Raw genomic sequence first — 17,033 nt, forward strand, 5'->3', positions numbered from 1 at the left:
CAATCCATAATCCATATGTATATCCTCCACTCCACCATCCATGCATAAAATAGTGAAAAAGACAGCAATAAACACAGCTGCAAGAGAGAGCATTTGTAAAGAGACGTTCTATTATAGATTAATGACATCCAGCTATGTAAGGCTAACAATGGCAACGTTATTTGATGTAAGCTATAGATCCACCAATGGCTGTGTTTCTAAAAGATATATCTCAGTTTAGATCATAATAAAATCATGTCCTGTCATGTACATCCATAATGGATTTATGAAAACTAGTTTCAAAAACATCACATGATTACTTTTTCTTAACCTTACAAACAAAATTTAACATCTATTTGATTTGAATAATAGTGATCTCTGTAAAGACCAAAAAGTGCAAGTTGTGTTCTGTCAGAGATAAGTTTTAGCAAAAACCTGCTTTCCATCTTGCGGGAAGGGATTTGACTTTCGATATATGCTCTGGTCCCTGAGATCGATTAGTTAATTAGAACAATTAAACCTCTAAGTTCAAAAAAATACTTGCATATGCTCCCCTTACACATGAACTAAAGGTTAATATAAAAAAAGGCACCTTAAGTATACCACGATAATGAAGCCAAGTGTCATGGGTACTTTTTCTTATCAAAAAGTTAAAGACCAAATGGCATACAATGTAAGCAATTGCTTTGCGACTGTTTTCAAATTTACAATTTCCTTGTGCAACTGCTTTCCAAGGTCTAGCAAAACATAATGCGCAATAGTCTACACATGGACAGGATCCCAGGAATTTCCACCATGCATCTGGCACCCTTCTGTTACCACAGATAAATTGATTTTGTTAACACAGTAAGCATTTTGAACCATGAAAAAAGAACATCTTGCAGTTCATGATCAATATAGAATCAGAAAATACAAAACTTAAGACCAAGACAAAGTCATTCGAGGTGTTGAAAGGGCATCAAACTAAGGCAAGGGGTAGATCACAAACATTAAACTTCAGTCCATTTATGATTCAGAATGGGACCATTATAAGGATTCATTCCGCTTCCTTCTTGTTTCCTAACGAATTCTATCAAGAGTATTTATAAGGGAAGATTAATCAAGAAAATATTTTTTGAGACTTGTAACTTAATGAAATCCACAATGAAAAATATGGATGCTTTACATAATTGTAGAACCAATAGCAACTACCTACCAGTAGATAAACCATGGTTATGAACATCAAGCATGTTAGAAACCTTAAAAACACATATACAAGTCAAGGAAAATGGAGAATGATAGGACCACAACTAACATTTTCCCAAATTCTAGAAACCTTAAACACATATACAAGTCGAGGAAAATGGAGAATGATAGGACCACAATTAACAATTACACAGATTCAAGCTTCATACCATGTGGTACACCAAAGGTCTGAAGCAACTGAACGATAGACCTTGCATCCAAACAATTTCGAACTCTTTTTCCAACCAGTACTTTTACATTTGGGGTATCAAAGACCTACAATATGGGATCCATACATGATTGTTACAAGAGCTTGCCAAAGAGAAATAGAAATAATAATGGCCCTTAGCTACCCAAGAAAATAATAAGCATAAAACTTTGAATCACATTCTTAGCATTAGTAATACTTCCAAGTTAGAAGTTAAAGCTGAAAACAAAGCTATGCAATTCAATTCAACCAGGAAATGTAAGTATAAATAGGATAAGTAACTATTGTCACCAAACAACAAGACCATTGAAGATGTGGTATGTCAATTTCAATGGGATTCACAGTAAATGCATTCACTAACAACTTAATATCAGCCAATGGTTCAAAATAATTAATAATAAAACTGAATATGAGAAACTTGAAAGTTTAAGCATATAAAAATTAAATTACTGCTCAGATTAAAACTTTTATAAAATTATTACTAGACATTTCTACATTGAATCGCAGATAAAAACAATTTTATTTTCTTTTTCAAGAAGTGATGATTGATTGTGAAACTGGATGTTATTGAGTTACATTGTTACTTCAATTACGACTAGTTAAAAGAGCATTGCGGTTCAAAAGGTAAAGCAAAGAACAATGTTCCACCTGAGCTGAAGAGACAGAACCATCAGGTTTCAAGAGTGCGACGGCGGCAGAGACATCGGGATCTACTCCAAGAACCCATTGAGGCTCCGAAGCACAAATCACTCCCTCGTCTCCTCCCAGTGGGCTCATGGAGAGGGAATCCAACCACTTCTCCTTGAGCTGCAAATTGGAAATCTTTGTAAACCTCGGTGAAACCGTAACCCTAGCTTGCTTGGGAGAAGGTTTTTGGAGGTTTTGTAAAGTAAGGTTATCTACCAAACCTTGTTTGGATCCAGGGTTATATGGAGGGTAGGGTATGAGAGGGTTAAATGGAGGGTTGAGAAACCTCCATTTACCCTCATTTCTCAACCCTCCAAATTGGGGGGTTAGCAAGGTTTTGAATTTTTCTTGGACCAAAATGCCCTCAATTTTTCCAAACAATTACATCTTTGTTTATTTAGGGTTAAGAATTTCTCAAAAATGCCCCAATCTCAACTTTTCTGGACAAAAATGCCCTCAACCTTTCCAAACAATTACAAAAATACCCTCAAAATTTTTGGACAAAAATTCCCTCAATCTTTCCAAACAATTACAAAAATACCCTGAATCTTTCCAAATAATTTTGAAAAATCATATTTATTTTTTTAAAAGCATATTTATGGTAAGAGAATATTTATAATATTTGTTTTTTTATATGTCTTTTATTGTTAGTAGTTTATATTAATATCTAACAATCTCATTACAACATACTAAAGGGTATTTTAGTAATATTACCATAAAACCTTACCATCTCTTACCTTCAATCCAAACATTAGAAGGTTTGATAACCTCCATTTACCTTACCTTAGCCCCAAACAAGGTATAACTTAAAAACTCCACTTCCCTTACTTTACCCTACTCATTTTTTAATTCTCATTTTTTCCAACAATCTACAGAAACTATGGCCTTGGCTAATCCTTCTTCCGATACTACTCAACTACCTCAACCTCAACAAGATATTGTCCTAATTAACTTGCCATATGCCAAGCCTTTTCTTGATGTATCCAAGATCGAAACTTTTGCAAACAAAAACTTCAAAAAGGTGGCAAGAACGTGTATTTTCGCTGCTTGATGTTCATAGAGTTGCTTATGCTCTAACTGATCCGCAACCTCCTCCAACCAATGATGCGAAGATACAAGAATCGTGGCAACATGCCAATAAGGTATGTCATCACACTATCTTACAGACTATTTCTAATGAACTATTCAACATCTATTGCAGCTATAAGTAAGCTAAAACGATTTAGGAAGCATTAATAATGAAGTTTACCGCTGAAGATGCAAGCAAGCAAAAGTTCATCGTAGGAAAATACTATCACTAGAAAATCACTGATGACAAGGGGATGAAAGTTCAAATCAATGAATATCAAAAATTGCTTGAAGACTTGAAGAGTGAAGAAATCATATTGCCAGAGAAGTTTACCGCAGGAGTGTTGATTGAAAAGCTGCTTGATTCCTAGAGTGACTACAAGAATGACTTAAAGCACAAGCAAAAGGCTTTCACTATTGAGGAGCTCGTGACGTACATATTGATTGAAGACACTAACAGAAAGGAATCGAATGCTTCCAAAGCCAAGGAGATGACATTCAAAGCACATTTGGTGCAAAGCAATAATAAAAGGTATGAACCTAAGTCCCAGAATTATAAGCCTAATAATCCCAATTTCAAGAAAAAGAAAGGCATACGCTTTGTTTGTGGGAAACCCGGTCATCATGCTCCTCAACGCAGAAATCGATATAAAAATGAGAAAGGCAAGGCTAATCCTCCTAAGGTTCATTGGCTGAAGGAGATGAAATTATTGTTGCTGTTATTTCTCAAGTGAACATTGTAGCTAATGTGAAAGAGTGGGTGGTAGATTCTGGGGCTACTTGGCACATATGTGCAAATCGAGAAGCATTTTCCTCCTATACACCAGTAGGGATGATGAAGAAGTGGTCTACCGTGGAGACTCAAGATCTTGTAAGGTTTTGGGTGAGGGAAAAGTGCTCTTGAAGCTCACTTTAGGAAAAACTTTAGCCCTTAATGATGTACTGCATATCCCAAATATGTATTCTTTTTGTGAACAAGAAGGCATAATACATGAGATAACACCTCCTTATTCACCAAAGTCCAATAAGTAGTTGAAAGGAAAAATAGAACTTTGAAAGAAATGATGAACTCCATGTTAATCAGCTCCCATGCTCCTATCAATTTGTGGGGGGAAACCATTTTATCTGCATGTCACTTACAAAATAGGATTCCACATAAAACAAAATCCTAAGGGTAAATATTACTACTTATCTAATTAATCACAAATATTTAGCATTTATGATTGTGAGGTTTAACAAGAAGCATGTTCTCATCTTTTTATCTCCCACATGAATTGTTTGGCCTTTTGATTCATATGTAGTTTTAGTGATGCTTGCGTTGTAGATATTGTTAAAGGATGAAGATTGTTTGATAGCCAGCTAAGCATATATTTCATAGACTTTCTGTTTTCCTGCTGCTGTATATACATGATACATGGGCCCTTGTTCAGCCGGTTTTCAGCCACCATGCCACTCACGGGTTTGTAAAAGCTGCAGAACCAAGAAAGTTGTCTATATATAAAAGAGAGAAGTGGTTGTAAGATAGATACATCTTGTTCAACAAAAGCTTTCCTTCTCTATCAAAATAGAACCATCTTTTCTGCATTTCCTGACATATTTCTTCATTTTGCTTTCATATTTTGGTTTACATTTTCTGATAGATATATGTATATATATTAATGTTTGAATCCATCATAGATCATATGAACACAAACAATTGCGTTCTATGAGAATCAAACACTTGGTGAAAATATTAAACTAATTAGCACTTCCGGTTTTTTAGTAATTATTAATAATTATATTAATTAAAAAAATCCATTTCACATAGTTTTGTTTTGTTGAATGTTCATATTCTGGACAAATTTGGGGTTATTTTGATCAATTATTCTGATTAGACCGTTGTGCATAGTCTGTGGAAAACATGTTGACTACTTGGATATTCCCTTAGACTTTTCACATAGAGACTGGGATCTCCTAGCACATGCTATTACTTGGAGTATCTAGCTTAAACGAAACACCCATATGTTTAATGCTAAAATACTTCCACCAATTTTAATAATCCTAAAAATTGATCATGTGCTGCTCTTGTGGTTCAATGCAACTCCACAGCCCAAGAGGATAAAACTGGAAATAGCATTACTTTAGTCAGACGTAGTTTGAAGTTTCTAAAGCCTAAGGTAGAGGGAGGCACCGGCTGATAGTTGAGAGGGAACCATTGACATAGGCACTTAGTTGAGGTTTTTGTAAGACTTGGGGACCATGTCTCCTCCTTCAAGAATCCAATGATTCCAATGTTACTTTTGCTTTTGTTGATGTACGCCTACGACTAGTGGAAGCTTATATCTGAAGTTCTCTCCTTCCTCTTGTTCTTCTTTGATGTACTCCGGGTTAAGCTTATCTTTTCCTTTTTTTCTATCCTAAAAAAATGGGAAATTAAAAAAAAAAAAAAAAACTTGTAGCTTTACAGATTTACAAAACAATGATAGAAGTATATATATTTTTTTTTTTTTTTGAGAATGTGGCTTCTCCGACTAGCAAAAAAAGGGACAACTCATTAACAAGCTATTAATAGTGTAAACTCAAGGGGCAAAATTATTATTTCATTTATGAATCATAAAAAATATATATTTTTTTGTCTTTTGATGTCTCCCAAAATTTCAAAAAAAAAAAAGGTAAATCCCAAAAACCATGTTGAAAATTATGTTTTTTTTATGTCACATCGTGATTTTCTAAAAAAGTTGATGATTTTATCCTTACCAAAAAAGGTAAAGTTAATGCCATCAACGTTTTGATTCTTTTTTGTTAAAGCAGAAAAACCACATATTATAAAAACAAAAAAAATTTCTCCATTTCTATTTTGCAAATTTGTGAAACCACAAAGTTTTTTTTATTTTTTTGAAATTTTTTCAATTATATAAAAAAATCACATATAAAACAATTTTCTTAAAAGCAACAAAGCATGGTGCTCATTAATAGTTCATAACCATATGATTTTCTTTGCTTTCTATTCTAATATTATTCTGTGAGTTATTTTTATCCATTAAATCTGCTATCAACACTACACTATGTTTTTAGTTTTAGAAACACATATTTAGAGGGGTTTTAAAAAACCCCCTCAAAAAAAGTGTAAATTTATTTTTATACTCATCTATTGAGTCTCGTGCTCTTCGGCAACCGATCTCTTGCTCTCACCTTGGGTTTTGGCGGAGAGATCCATAGGTTAGCTCCGGCGATGATCTCCAATCTTGTGAGAACCCTCTCCAAACCTCCGACTGGGTTCCGCCGAGGCCTCAACACCCTTGTCAGCTCACACAGCGCCAAATGGATGCAGGTCCTCTGTTCTCTTCTTCGATCCATGTTCAATCTGTTCTTTAACGTTGTTGCTTTTGTTTCTGGTTTGATTTTGTTAGGGATTTCGTCATCATGTTTTTTTCCCCAGATTTTTAATGCATATATGCCATTATTAATTGAAATTGAACGAGATTTCTGTGATTACACATGATTAAGGACGGTTACTTTTAGGGTTTTGAAGTGTTTGGCTGTTGTAATTGTTGCAATTGATGAATGAGTATCTATTCTTTGTGCTTCCCTTTGGCAATCAACTTATTTCTTCATTTTTTCCCACATTTTGTTTTCATCACGGTTATGCTGATCAACCTATGTAAATTAGCATCCAACCACACAGTTTCCGCAAGTTGAGTGTGTCGTTAATTGATTGAAAATATAAAGGATATGTTTTTGCTATTCAAACTGTGGTGTGTGAGTATATATGGTGATGTCAGGATATGTTTGAAGACAATATGTGAAATTTACTTGGAATAATTTTTAAGCACATCAACAGATTGGAATTTGAAAGCTCTATTTTTTATATCTTAGCCAGATGAGATATTGTTTATTATTGAGGCATGTCTATGTTGTTGGATCCTTCCTTCTCCTTGATATCTGATGTCTCCATTAGATAAACTACACAATCAAATGATGTTACTAACTACTAAGGCGGCAAAATTTTCTTTAATGGTTATGCCACCTATGCTTATGGATTTAGTATACCCAATCTTTTTTAACTAGTTCATACTAATTTGAAAGAACATATTTACATGCAAAAGCATCAAAATTATTTGTGGAATTGCTTATCTTTTGTAAGGATTTAGAATATATGCTTCATTGTATTTGCTTTAGTGAATGGCAAGAGAGAAGTATCACATTAAGAAGTTCTGGTTTTCTTTGAACAATCTCCTTGAACTGATTGGTCTAATGGTAAATAAGAACCTAGATTGTTCATCTTGAGTGGTTTGAAAGATGATGAGTTATTGAATTTGAGCTTGGATATATGAGCAAATTGGTATGTGATAGATGAGTTCCTAGATTATTTATTCTTAGTGGCTGAGAAAAGTTGAAGGATGCTTGATCTTGAGCACTTATGTCAGGAGATTATGGTGAGCCTGAAATCTTATTGGCTTTGTGGTTTGATCACCAACAATTAAATAAAAAGTGTTTCATAGGTTAAATTTGCAGATTCGCTGGTTTGGACATATCTATAGATATTCACTTATTTAATCAGTCTTGCTTTGTCAACAAGTAAACAATTGAACACTTTTTATAAAAAGCTATTGACAGATAACAGTTAAATGCCTTGAATAAATAGTTTCACTGTTTCTGTTTTTGCTAATATCAGAGAATCATCACAAACAAGAATGGATCACAAATTGTGGTTTTCAAAATCAAGCTAACAATGAATAGACTATAGGCCCTGGAAGCATTTTCTTCAAAAGACTAAAGCCAATCAAAGAATCAAGAGTGGAAATGAAACTCAAAAATGTAATTTATCAACTCCATCTAAAGTTGGAAAAATAACATTAAGATGCAGAATACGGAGATGGGTTCATTAAGATGCAGAATACAGATCAAATGATTTTCTTAAAATAATCATCTAAAGGTTTTGTGATGCCTCATTTCTTGTGTGTGTGTGTTTCTTTAAGTTGTTGAACGAGATCTGTTGTGAGCATACTTATTTATTTGTTGTATGGACATAGTGGAAGGAGTTAAGGATTGAATGCTAATTGCAGTTTCTACAAGTGATCCTACTTTTGGTTGATTGGCTTCATAGTTCTAATTGGCTTATTTTGTGCATTATGTCTGCTCTTTTCTCTTGCCTGACTGTAGTAGGATGGTTAAGCTAGTATGTTCGTCTGCATATAATCAGCTGGTGATTTTGATTTTGTTTTTGGTTTACATATGATGGGCACTTTATCTAATTTATCCATACTGATGCAGGATCTTGTAACAGCAGTTATTGTGAACATCAAGGTGAATGCTCTAAATCAGCAGGCCAGTACCCCCTACAAAGTCAAATATGGTACGTTTCCCATTGTTTTTGGAGTCTCTGTGGTCTTGGTTTCTGGCAACTGTGTTTTCTCTGCTATACATGATACGTTTCCATTGCCAGTGTCTTCTCTCTTTCTGCTTCACATACTTAGAATCTGTTAGCATTGACTGAATTCTATGGAGCATGATGCTGTGTTTTTTTGAGTTCCTTGATCATAACTTGAACATGTTCTTTCAGGCACAACTTGCTTTTTGGAACTTCATGGTGAAGGTTGAAGGGTGATTGCAAGCATGGTCAGCATGGGCATGCCGGCGGTTGATGCAGTCAAGCTGGTGAAGCATGGTGGAGGTTATGGATCCGTTTCTCTTGGCGTCATGGTTGTTGTGTACTGTAGTAATGGTGTGTTAAGGTGAAATAGAGAGTATTTAATGCTTGATATCTCTTGGTTTGTACATGACCAATGAGAAGTCATTTAGTAGCTCAGGAGTAGCCAATGGCATGGGTCAGCTTATCTCTGACCAATGGAATGTATGGGAGTGTACTGAAGCTTTTTGAGGGAAAGAGCTCCATGAGCTAATTTATTAAAATAAAGAAAGAGATACAAAAATGTCAAGATACAAGCCAGGCCCAAGGGCCACAACAAACCAAAACACAGCAAAAACAAAAAGAAAGCACAAAAACAAAGACAGAGAGAAGAAACAAATTACAAACTAACACCAAGACGAAGAAAAAGCTTCATCAACCAATATGGAAGATCCCTGCCTTGATGAAAAAGGGTAAGAATATGAGAGTTAATACCAAGGAGGGCCAAACTAGAGGCAGCAGATAACCAGTTAGAAGGCGTGGTGAAGATGGCTGGTCGACCAAAGCAGATAAGGTAATCAGTGATATTGATAATAAGAGGATTGATTCTCCAGTCATGATGAGAGTAACCGGCTTTGATAGTAGAGTGGAGATCATCGTTGGCCATAAAGATAGTTTTAATTTGATGATCCGACGCCTGAAGACTTCCAAGTGCTGCAATCAGAGCAAAAGCCTCAGCTTCAATTGGAGATTCAGCAGTGATGTTGCAAAGAACCAAACGACAAAGCAGCTGGGAATTGGCAGATATCAAATAGAACCCAGCACCGAAAGATCCGGTTTCACAGCTACCCTTAGAAGAGATGAAGAGAAAAGGGCTGTCAATATAAGTAAAATTATTAAGGATCATCTGATTACCAGAATGAGAGGGATAAGAGTAAGAGTATTCCCTAACGTGATTAATAGCCCGGATTGCGATGGAGATAAAGTCGGGAACTTCAGATTGGAAGATGAGATTGCATCTAGCTTTCCACAGGAGCCAAGCAGTAGCAACAATAACCGATTGATCAAAGATATTTAAATCAGGATTGGAAGGGCAGAGCCAGTTTCCATTAGAGAAACCATCATGGAAAAGAATTTGCTTGCCAATGAAGTTGCTAATCAAGAGCCAAGTGGCTTGGGCTTTGGGACAAGAGTTGAAGAGATGCTCGGCAGTTTCAAAATCAAGATTACAAAACCTGCAAAGAGTCTGAGGACCCAGATTCAATCTGTAATGGTAATCATATGTTTTAATCCCATTATGGAGGAGCATCCAGAAGAAATGTTTGGGTCGGGGAGCAATTTTAAGCCGCCATAAAAATCGCCAGCCAATCCAGGGATCAATATTATCAACCACCCCATTGAAATGGGTATAGACCATGGAGGTTAACCTGTGATTCTTGGATTTGGGATACCAAACCCACCAGTTACCATCACAATGGCTAGATTTGTCACAAGTGAGATAATCAAAGTTAAGAAAATCACCAAACATATCATGTAACAAGTTCAAATTCCAAGCATTATCAATGAGGAGATCAGAAATTCTTAACAAATCCAGATTGACATTCATATTGAGATAGGTGGGTTTGAAAGCCAGTGTAATTTCAAAATACCAAGGGTGAAACATAATATCAGTAAGGTTGGGATTAATGTGATACAGCCAGAGAAGAGGCTTAATGAGATTAGCATTATGACAGAGGCAACGGAAGAACCAAGAGCAATTGGATGGAATGGAATCAGTCCAAAAGTTAACAATACCATATTTGTTGATGAGAATGTCCACCCAAATGGCATCATGATGATTTAGATAACTAAGGACATTCTTGGCCATAAGAGAAATTTTCGAAGCGCGCAAATTACGGATCGAGAGACCCCCCTCAGAGTGACCAAGAGTAATATCTGTCCAATTAACCGAGTTCATGCCTTTTCTATTGCCACCCTTAGACCAAAAAAACGCCGTAGCAGCTTTAGTAATGCCATCCAAAACTGAATCAGGAACAGGATACACAGACAAGTAATACACCGGAATTGACATCAGGATTGAATTTATGAGAATAGTTTTACCAGCCATAGAAATTTTAGAATGGCTCCAGTTAGATAAAATTCTCTCAGTTTTGTCAAGCATCCTAGAAAAATTGGACAAGGCTAATCTTTTAGGAGAGATAGAGATACCAAGATAGGTAAAAGGGAAAGAACCAGTGGTAAAGCCTAAGATCCTACAGATGCTCAGACGAAGTCTGTGATTAAATCTAGAAGGGAAGTAAATATCAGACTTAGATTTATTAGCACGTTGACTAGTGAGTCGATCATAAATGGAAAAACACAAGTTAATATTACGAGCAGTCTTTCTAGTTGCATGAGTAACAAGAATTAAATCGTCCGCATACATAAGATGGTTGAAGTTTCTATTGAGATCAAGATTAAAGCCAGGGATCATGTTCTGTCTCAAAGAAAAATTCAACAAGGCTGTGAGATTTTGAGCAACTATGATGAAAAGATATGAAGATAAGGGATCCCCCTGACGGAGACCCCTAGAGGATTTAATCCAAGGAGAAGGTTGACGATTAATCAGAAAGGAGAAAGAAGCAGAAGAAATGCAGGCTTTAATCCAGGAGATCCATCTACTAGGGAAGTTCATCCGGTAAAGGGTGGCAAGAATTGCATTCCAACTCAAGGTATCATAGGCTTTTTCAATATCTAATTTCACTAGCATCCTAGGGGGGTTCTTAGAATCACGATCCATAGAATGAACCACCTCTTGAAGAGCAATTATGTTATCAAAAGGGCTGCGATTGGAAACAAAACCACATCGCTCACGGCCAATAATTTTAGGAAGCACATTCTTAATCCGGATGGCAAGGATTTTAGCAATAATTTTGTAGCATACATTACATAGTGAAATAGGTCTAAAATCAGTAACAGAATGGGGATTAGGTTTTTTAGGAACAAAGGTAATAAAAGTCTGGCCCCAAGAGTTCGGGATAACAGAGTTATTGAAAAAATAAGAAATAGCCTCAAAAAGAGAGTCACCTAAATCATTCCAGAAGAAGCAATAAAATTCAGAATTTAAACCATCAGGACCGGGGCTCTTACCAGAGGGGAGAGATTTGAGGGCATAGAAAACTTCCTTTTTGGAGACCTCCGCAATCAAAGACTCACCATCATTTTGGGAGATAGTCGGAAGGTCATCGGGGAGAGCTTGAACTAAATCAGAGACAGAGTTAGCTGAGGTATCAGACCAAAGGTTAGTAAAAAAATTACTGAAAACATGTTCAATGTCCTTGTGCTCAGTGTAACAAATCCCGTCCATATCAGAGATAAAAGAGATGGTATTTTGATGATTACGACTACGGATAGAATTATGAAAAAAACTAGTGTTGAGATCACCGCATTGAACCCACATGTGGCGGGCTCTCTGAGCCCTATTTAGAAGAGTTCTGACGTTGAAGGGCAGCAAGTTTATTGTAAAGGGAAGAAAGGATGTTTACCAAGTTGTTGTCATTGCAGTGAATAGAATCTAAGGCTTCAGCCTCCTGAATTTCCAACTCAACTCTGTTGATACTAGCCTCGATAGAGTTAAGGCCCCTGTGCTTCCAAGAAATAACATTAGACCGAACACGAGAAAGTAAATGCGCAAAAGCATGCATGGGGTTAGAATGAGGCGAAAAATAAAGAGCCTCTCTAACAGCGATATGACAACCAAAATAATCTAGCCAATAATTATCAAACCTAAAAACTTTTTTTTTAAAGGGGAGACGAGGAATAAGGGTAAGAAGAAGAGGAGCGTGATCAGAATAAAGCCTCGAGAGATGCTTGATATGGTAGGTACTTAGGAGGCTAGCGCCACAAGGATTGAGCAAGCAGCGGTCTAACCGGGCCCATTTCCTCGAAGCTCCCCTCTGATTGTTACACCAAGTGAACCTAGAACCATTAAAGTTAACATCCAGAAGATTATTAAGATTAATGAAATCAGAGAAAATTCGAGCTTTGCGACGATAATAACTGTGAGAACCGCCCTGAAACTCATTCAAATAAACAATCGTGTTAAAGTCACCAATGAGAATCCAAGGAATGTTCAAAGAAGCAATACCAGAGAGTTCAAGCCAAACAATGGATTGGTCTTGAATACGAGAAGGATTGTAAATAGTCGACAGAATCCAGGTCTCCAGCTTGGCATTAGTGACAACCAAATGCAGAACGTACCTAGATTTGATAAGAGGAGTGACTTTTCCCAAGTGCTTTTGCCAAGAAACAATAATACCTCCTGAGTAGCCATCGGCTTCGATGGCAACCCATGCCCAATCGTGGCCCAACTTGGAGCAGAAAATGTCTAGTCTACGATGATCGGCCCGAGTTTCTACCAAGCAGAAGATAAGAGGATTATGCTGCTTCATTAATAACTTGACACGAGCTGAGGTATCCCGCCCTGAGATTCCTCTACAGTTCCAACACACAAACTTAACTTTGTTCTCAATCATATCAAACATGTAAAGGAAAGGAGGACTGAGAAGAAATAGAGCAGCAAACAAAGGAAAGATAAAGAAGAGAAAACTCCCTTGAGAGATGAACAGAACCCTAGATAGCCTCCGAACCCCGATCTAACCTCCCTTTCTTATGCGAAGAAGAGGAGGGATGTGGGTCACGTCGGACAAGAGACTCCTTGCGAAGTCCGGTCTGGTATTGATCTAAAGTCATCAAATCATCCGGCTCCTCCGGGTCACCGTAATCAGACATCACACTGTCTCCATCTTCCTCCTCTGACTCCTCGTCGTTGGATTCTCCCATCGAGTGATCAGAATTTCCAGACGGAGGAGACGGATTCAGAGCTTCAGAGACCTGTGCAACAATCAGAGAATGAGAAGAGATACTGGGATCAACACTAGGCCCATTATCCTGACTGTCAGAGATACGAAGAATAGGACTAGGGGTCTTGTTTTGATAAAAAGGCAAAGACTTTTTCTTGGGACTCAGAGAATCATGGGAACTAGGGCCAGGGTCAGGTGTAGCTTTAAGAATGTTGTGCATAGGAACAAGAGTAGTCACATCAGCCGACGTCTCCACACTGATAGAAGTGGGAGGGGTCAGATCCGTGTCAGCATCCGCCCGAACGTGCAGAGGAAGAAATAGGTCCTCGAGAACGTCTCCCAAAATGACCACCCCTACCGCGGAAGGAGGAGGTGCCACGTGGAGGACGACCATCATCTGTCAGAGTCAGAGTATTGGGAGAGACGTTGGAAGGCACAGTGGGGCACGCATGCGCCGTACGTGAAGGTGGTGGTGTTGGTCTCCCAGCTCCACCACCGGCGCCACCGCGACCACGACCGGCCCCTTCCGACGAGAAACAATCATCCATGGACCAAAGTTAGACTCATCATGGTCGGCACCGGCAATCTCAGAGGTGGGAAGAGGGCAGTCAGACCTTGCCTCCAAGCCTTCCTTATGGGGATCCATTGCTGCCCTTACCTCTGACCCTCTCAGTTCACTAGGAACTTGAAAAGGGGGCTGCAAGGAGCGACTCTGGCCCCCAGAAGGCCGACGGCTGCAATGGTTCGACCCATGCCCAACCATTCCGCAAAGGTAGCAAAAAGTGGGAAGTTTTTCATACAGGACAACAACAAACACCCTATGAACATCGTCGCCAATCCAAAACCCTTGTTTGAGAGGTTTAGATAGGTCGATTTCCACACAAATGCGGGCGAATTTTGATCTGGAAAGAGATGAAGTAAAATCATCAATCTTGAGAAGACGTCCAAGAGAGGTTGAGATGGACTCGAGAGACTCTCCATCCCAAAATTCAACTGGGAGATTATGCAACTGGACCCAAACTATAGCAGAGGAGAGTTTGGCAAAAGCTGGTTCCAAAAAGGGCTTCCAAGGAGCGAGTTGGAGCGTAGCTCCATTAACCGACCATGGGCCTTCAATCATGAGTTTCTGAGAAAGATCAAATGAGTCACATCTAAAGAGAAGGTAGCCATTTGGAAGATCCAAAATGAAGATTTCACCCAGATCACTCCAGCGAGTCTGAAGCACAGTTTTGATCTGCTCAAAGGGAGGAGGTTTTTCAAAAAATTTGCCAATTAACGAATGTTGAAAGCGAAGCCTAGCCCTTGCCATTGCATCACCATCAAAGCGAATGAACTCAGAGGTGGAAGCCTTCAGCTTGCGTAACACTGGACCGTCAACAAGAGGAGAAGAGTTATCTGGGCGATTCTTGGCAGTGGCGGCAATGTCCGCCCAAGAGGGAGTGGATTGCGGGGAAAACCCCCCGCTTGCCATGGCAAGGGGGGAAAGGAAGAGGAGAGACGGAGAAGTAGAGAAGGAGAGACTTTTTTCTTTGGTGGAGTTACTTTTTTCTTTTACTGAAGCTTTTTGGTTTGTTTTTCTTTTGACTATAAAGTATTAGCGAGTGCTCTGCACTCATTGGTTGGCTTCATCTTTTGACTAGTCTTCCCATTTCCATTCTATTGTTTTTCCTCTCTTATCTAAAGGTGTGATCAAATCGGGCATTTTATCAAACGCCTGCGACTGGTGGTTTGTGGACTTCCTCCGGCCATCGTTGACCCATCAATTTGGTATCAGAGCCAGGCATGACAACCAATGGTGCTCCAGTGACGACCAACACACCCCCAGCTATCCTCTCTCAGCCATCTGTTCCGGTGTTCACGGGACAAGAGTATGGCCGGTGGAGTCTTCGGATGAAGACGGTATTCCGTTCCCAGGAGCTATGGGATCTTGTGGAGGAAGGTGTAGGGGAGTCGAAGGATGAAGCGCAGCAGGGAAAAACAAGAAGCGCAATGCCAAGGCGTCGTGTTCGATCCAACAAGCCGTGGATCGGACCAAACTTGGACCACATTGCGAGAGGCCAAGACAGCGATAAAGCGTGAGAGGTTCTAAGGAAGCGATGTCAAGGCACATCCAAGGTTCTATCGATGAAGAATTCAAGCACTTCGACAAGAGTTTGAGACGCTACTGGATGGAGGATTCGGGAAGGAATCCGGAGTACATGTCGCGAGTGATCACCATCGCTAACCGGATCGCGAGCCTCGGGCATAAATTTGGTGAGACGGATGTAGTATCTAAAGTCCTGAGAAGCCTGGCGCCAAAATTTGATTTCGTTGCTGTTGCAATCGAAGAGTCCAAGGAGCTGTCGAAGCTCACGCTTGATGATCTCAGTGGAACGTTGCTAGCTCATGAGGTGAGGGTAAATCGCACCTCAGCCAAGCTCGGTGACAAAGCTCTCTTTGTGAAGGGAGGCCCTTCAAACAATAATCACAATAAGGGGAGCAGCTCTGGAAACTCCTGGGGAGACGGGAGAGGCCGAGGAAGGGGCTACGTTCGCGGGAGAGGAAGAGGCCGAGGAGGTCGTGGACAAAGCTCAGTGAATAGAAGTCAAGTGCAGTGTTTCCATTGCAAAAAATTCGGGCATATAAAAGCAAATTGTTGGGCAAAGGAGAAGCAGCTAGAGAAGGAAGCAAGCATGGTGGCTGAAGAGAAAGAGGTCAGCAATGTCTTTATGGCAAGCAGCTCTCCTGGATCAGCATCATCGTCCATATGGCTGATTGACAGCGGGTGCTCCAACCACATGACGGGAGATAGAGGCTTGTTTATCAGCTTGGATGAGTCACAAAAGGTGAGTGTTCGACTTGGTGATGACAAAGAAATGCTGGTACAGGGAGTAGGCACAGTAAGCATCAAGGCTCAGTCGGGTGAGGAAAATCAACTGCAAGGAGTGCAGTTTGTACCAGGTTTGGCCCACAACCTGTTAAGCGTAGGCCAATTGATCGCCAAAGGATATTCTGTTATATTTACAAATGATTGCTGCACCATTTCTGATAATCAGTCCAAGCACCATGTAATCACAATTCGAAAATCAAGGAACAACATGTTCCCTGTTGATGTGTCGAGCATAGGAAGATTGAATATTGCTGTTTTGAGGCAAGGTGATGGTGAACTTTGGCATCTCCGTCTTGGGCATGTGAATTATAGAAGTTTGAAGCTGATGGCACAGAGGAGAATGGTGTATGGGCTACCAAAACTGAATCTCAAGACGCAATGTGAAGATTGTGTTGTGTCAAAAAGCAGTAGCATCAGGGGAGTCAGAGCATCGTTTCCACACATGGATCTCGGGACCCATGAGCGAGCCTTCATTGGGAGGTAACAAATATTTCTTCCTTCTTATTGATGACTTCAGCAGGTATTGCTGGGTGTATCTACTCAAAAGCA

The 17,033-nt window shown here is 39.1% G+C and overlaps 3 protein-coding genes and 1 long non-coding RNA gene across 4 annotated transcripts; 1 reads left to right on the forward strand and 3 right to left on the reverse strand.

The window, feature by feature from the left end:
• Positions 1–268: 268 nt before the first annotated feature.
• Positions 269–3,377, reverse strand: LOC120265196 (Holliday junction resolvase MOC1, chloroplastic-like). The gene is made up of 4 exons (XM_039273084.1): positions 3,348–3,377; positions 2,060–2,218; positions 1,374–1,479; positions 269–466 (listed from the first exon to the last, which is right to left on the reverse strand). Exons 1-4 carry the CDS (start codon positions 3,375–3,377, stop codon positions 312–314), a joined length of 450 nt encoding a protein of 149 aa, XP_039129018.1. The 3' UTR covers positions 269–311.
• Positions 3,378–6,222: 2,845 nt separating this feature from the next.
• On the forward strand, positions 6,223–8,949 carry LOC120264472. The gene is made up of 3 exons (XR_005537444.1): positions 6,223–6,476; positions 8,420–8,501; positions 8,709–8,949. It is a non-coding gene; the product is annotated as an uncharacterized LOC120264472 (long non-coding RNA).
• A 225-nt stretch (positions 8,950–9,174) lies between these two features.
• Positions 9,175–12,120, reverse strand: LOC120265197. The gene has a single exon (XM_039273085.1). The coding sequence runs from the start codon at positions 12,118–12,120 to the stop codon at positions 9,175–9,177; it is 2,946 nt and encodes a 981-aa protein (XP_039129019.1).
• Positions 12,121–12,232: 112 nt separating this feature from the next.
• LOC120265198 lies at positions 12,233–15,086 on the reverse strand. The gene is made up of 3 exons (XM_039273086.1): positions 14,076–15,086; positions 13,414–14,012; positions 12,233–13,313 (listed from the first exon to the last, which is right to left on the reverse strand). The coding sequence occupies exons 1-3, from the start codon at positions 15,084–15,086 to the stop codon at positions 12,233–12,235; spliced, it is 2,691 nt and encodes an 896-aa protein (XP_039129020.1).
• Between the last annotated feature and the right edge of the window lie 1,947 nt (positions 15,087–17,033).

The sequence above is a fragment of the Dioscorea cayenensis genome, chromosome 7 (genome assembly GCF_009730915.1).
Source record: "Dioscorea cayenensis subsp. rotundata cultivar TDr96_F1 chromosome 7, TDr96_F1_v2_PseudoChromosome.rev07_lg8_w22 25.fasta, whole genome shotgun sequence".
Lineage (NCBI taxonomy): Eukaryota > Viridiplantae > Streptophyta > Magnoliopsida > Dioscoreales > Dioscoreaceae > Dioscorea > Dioscorea cayenensis.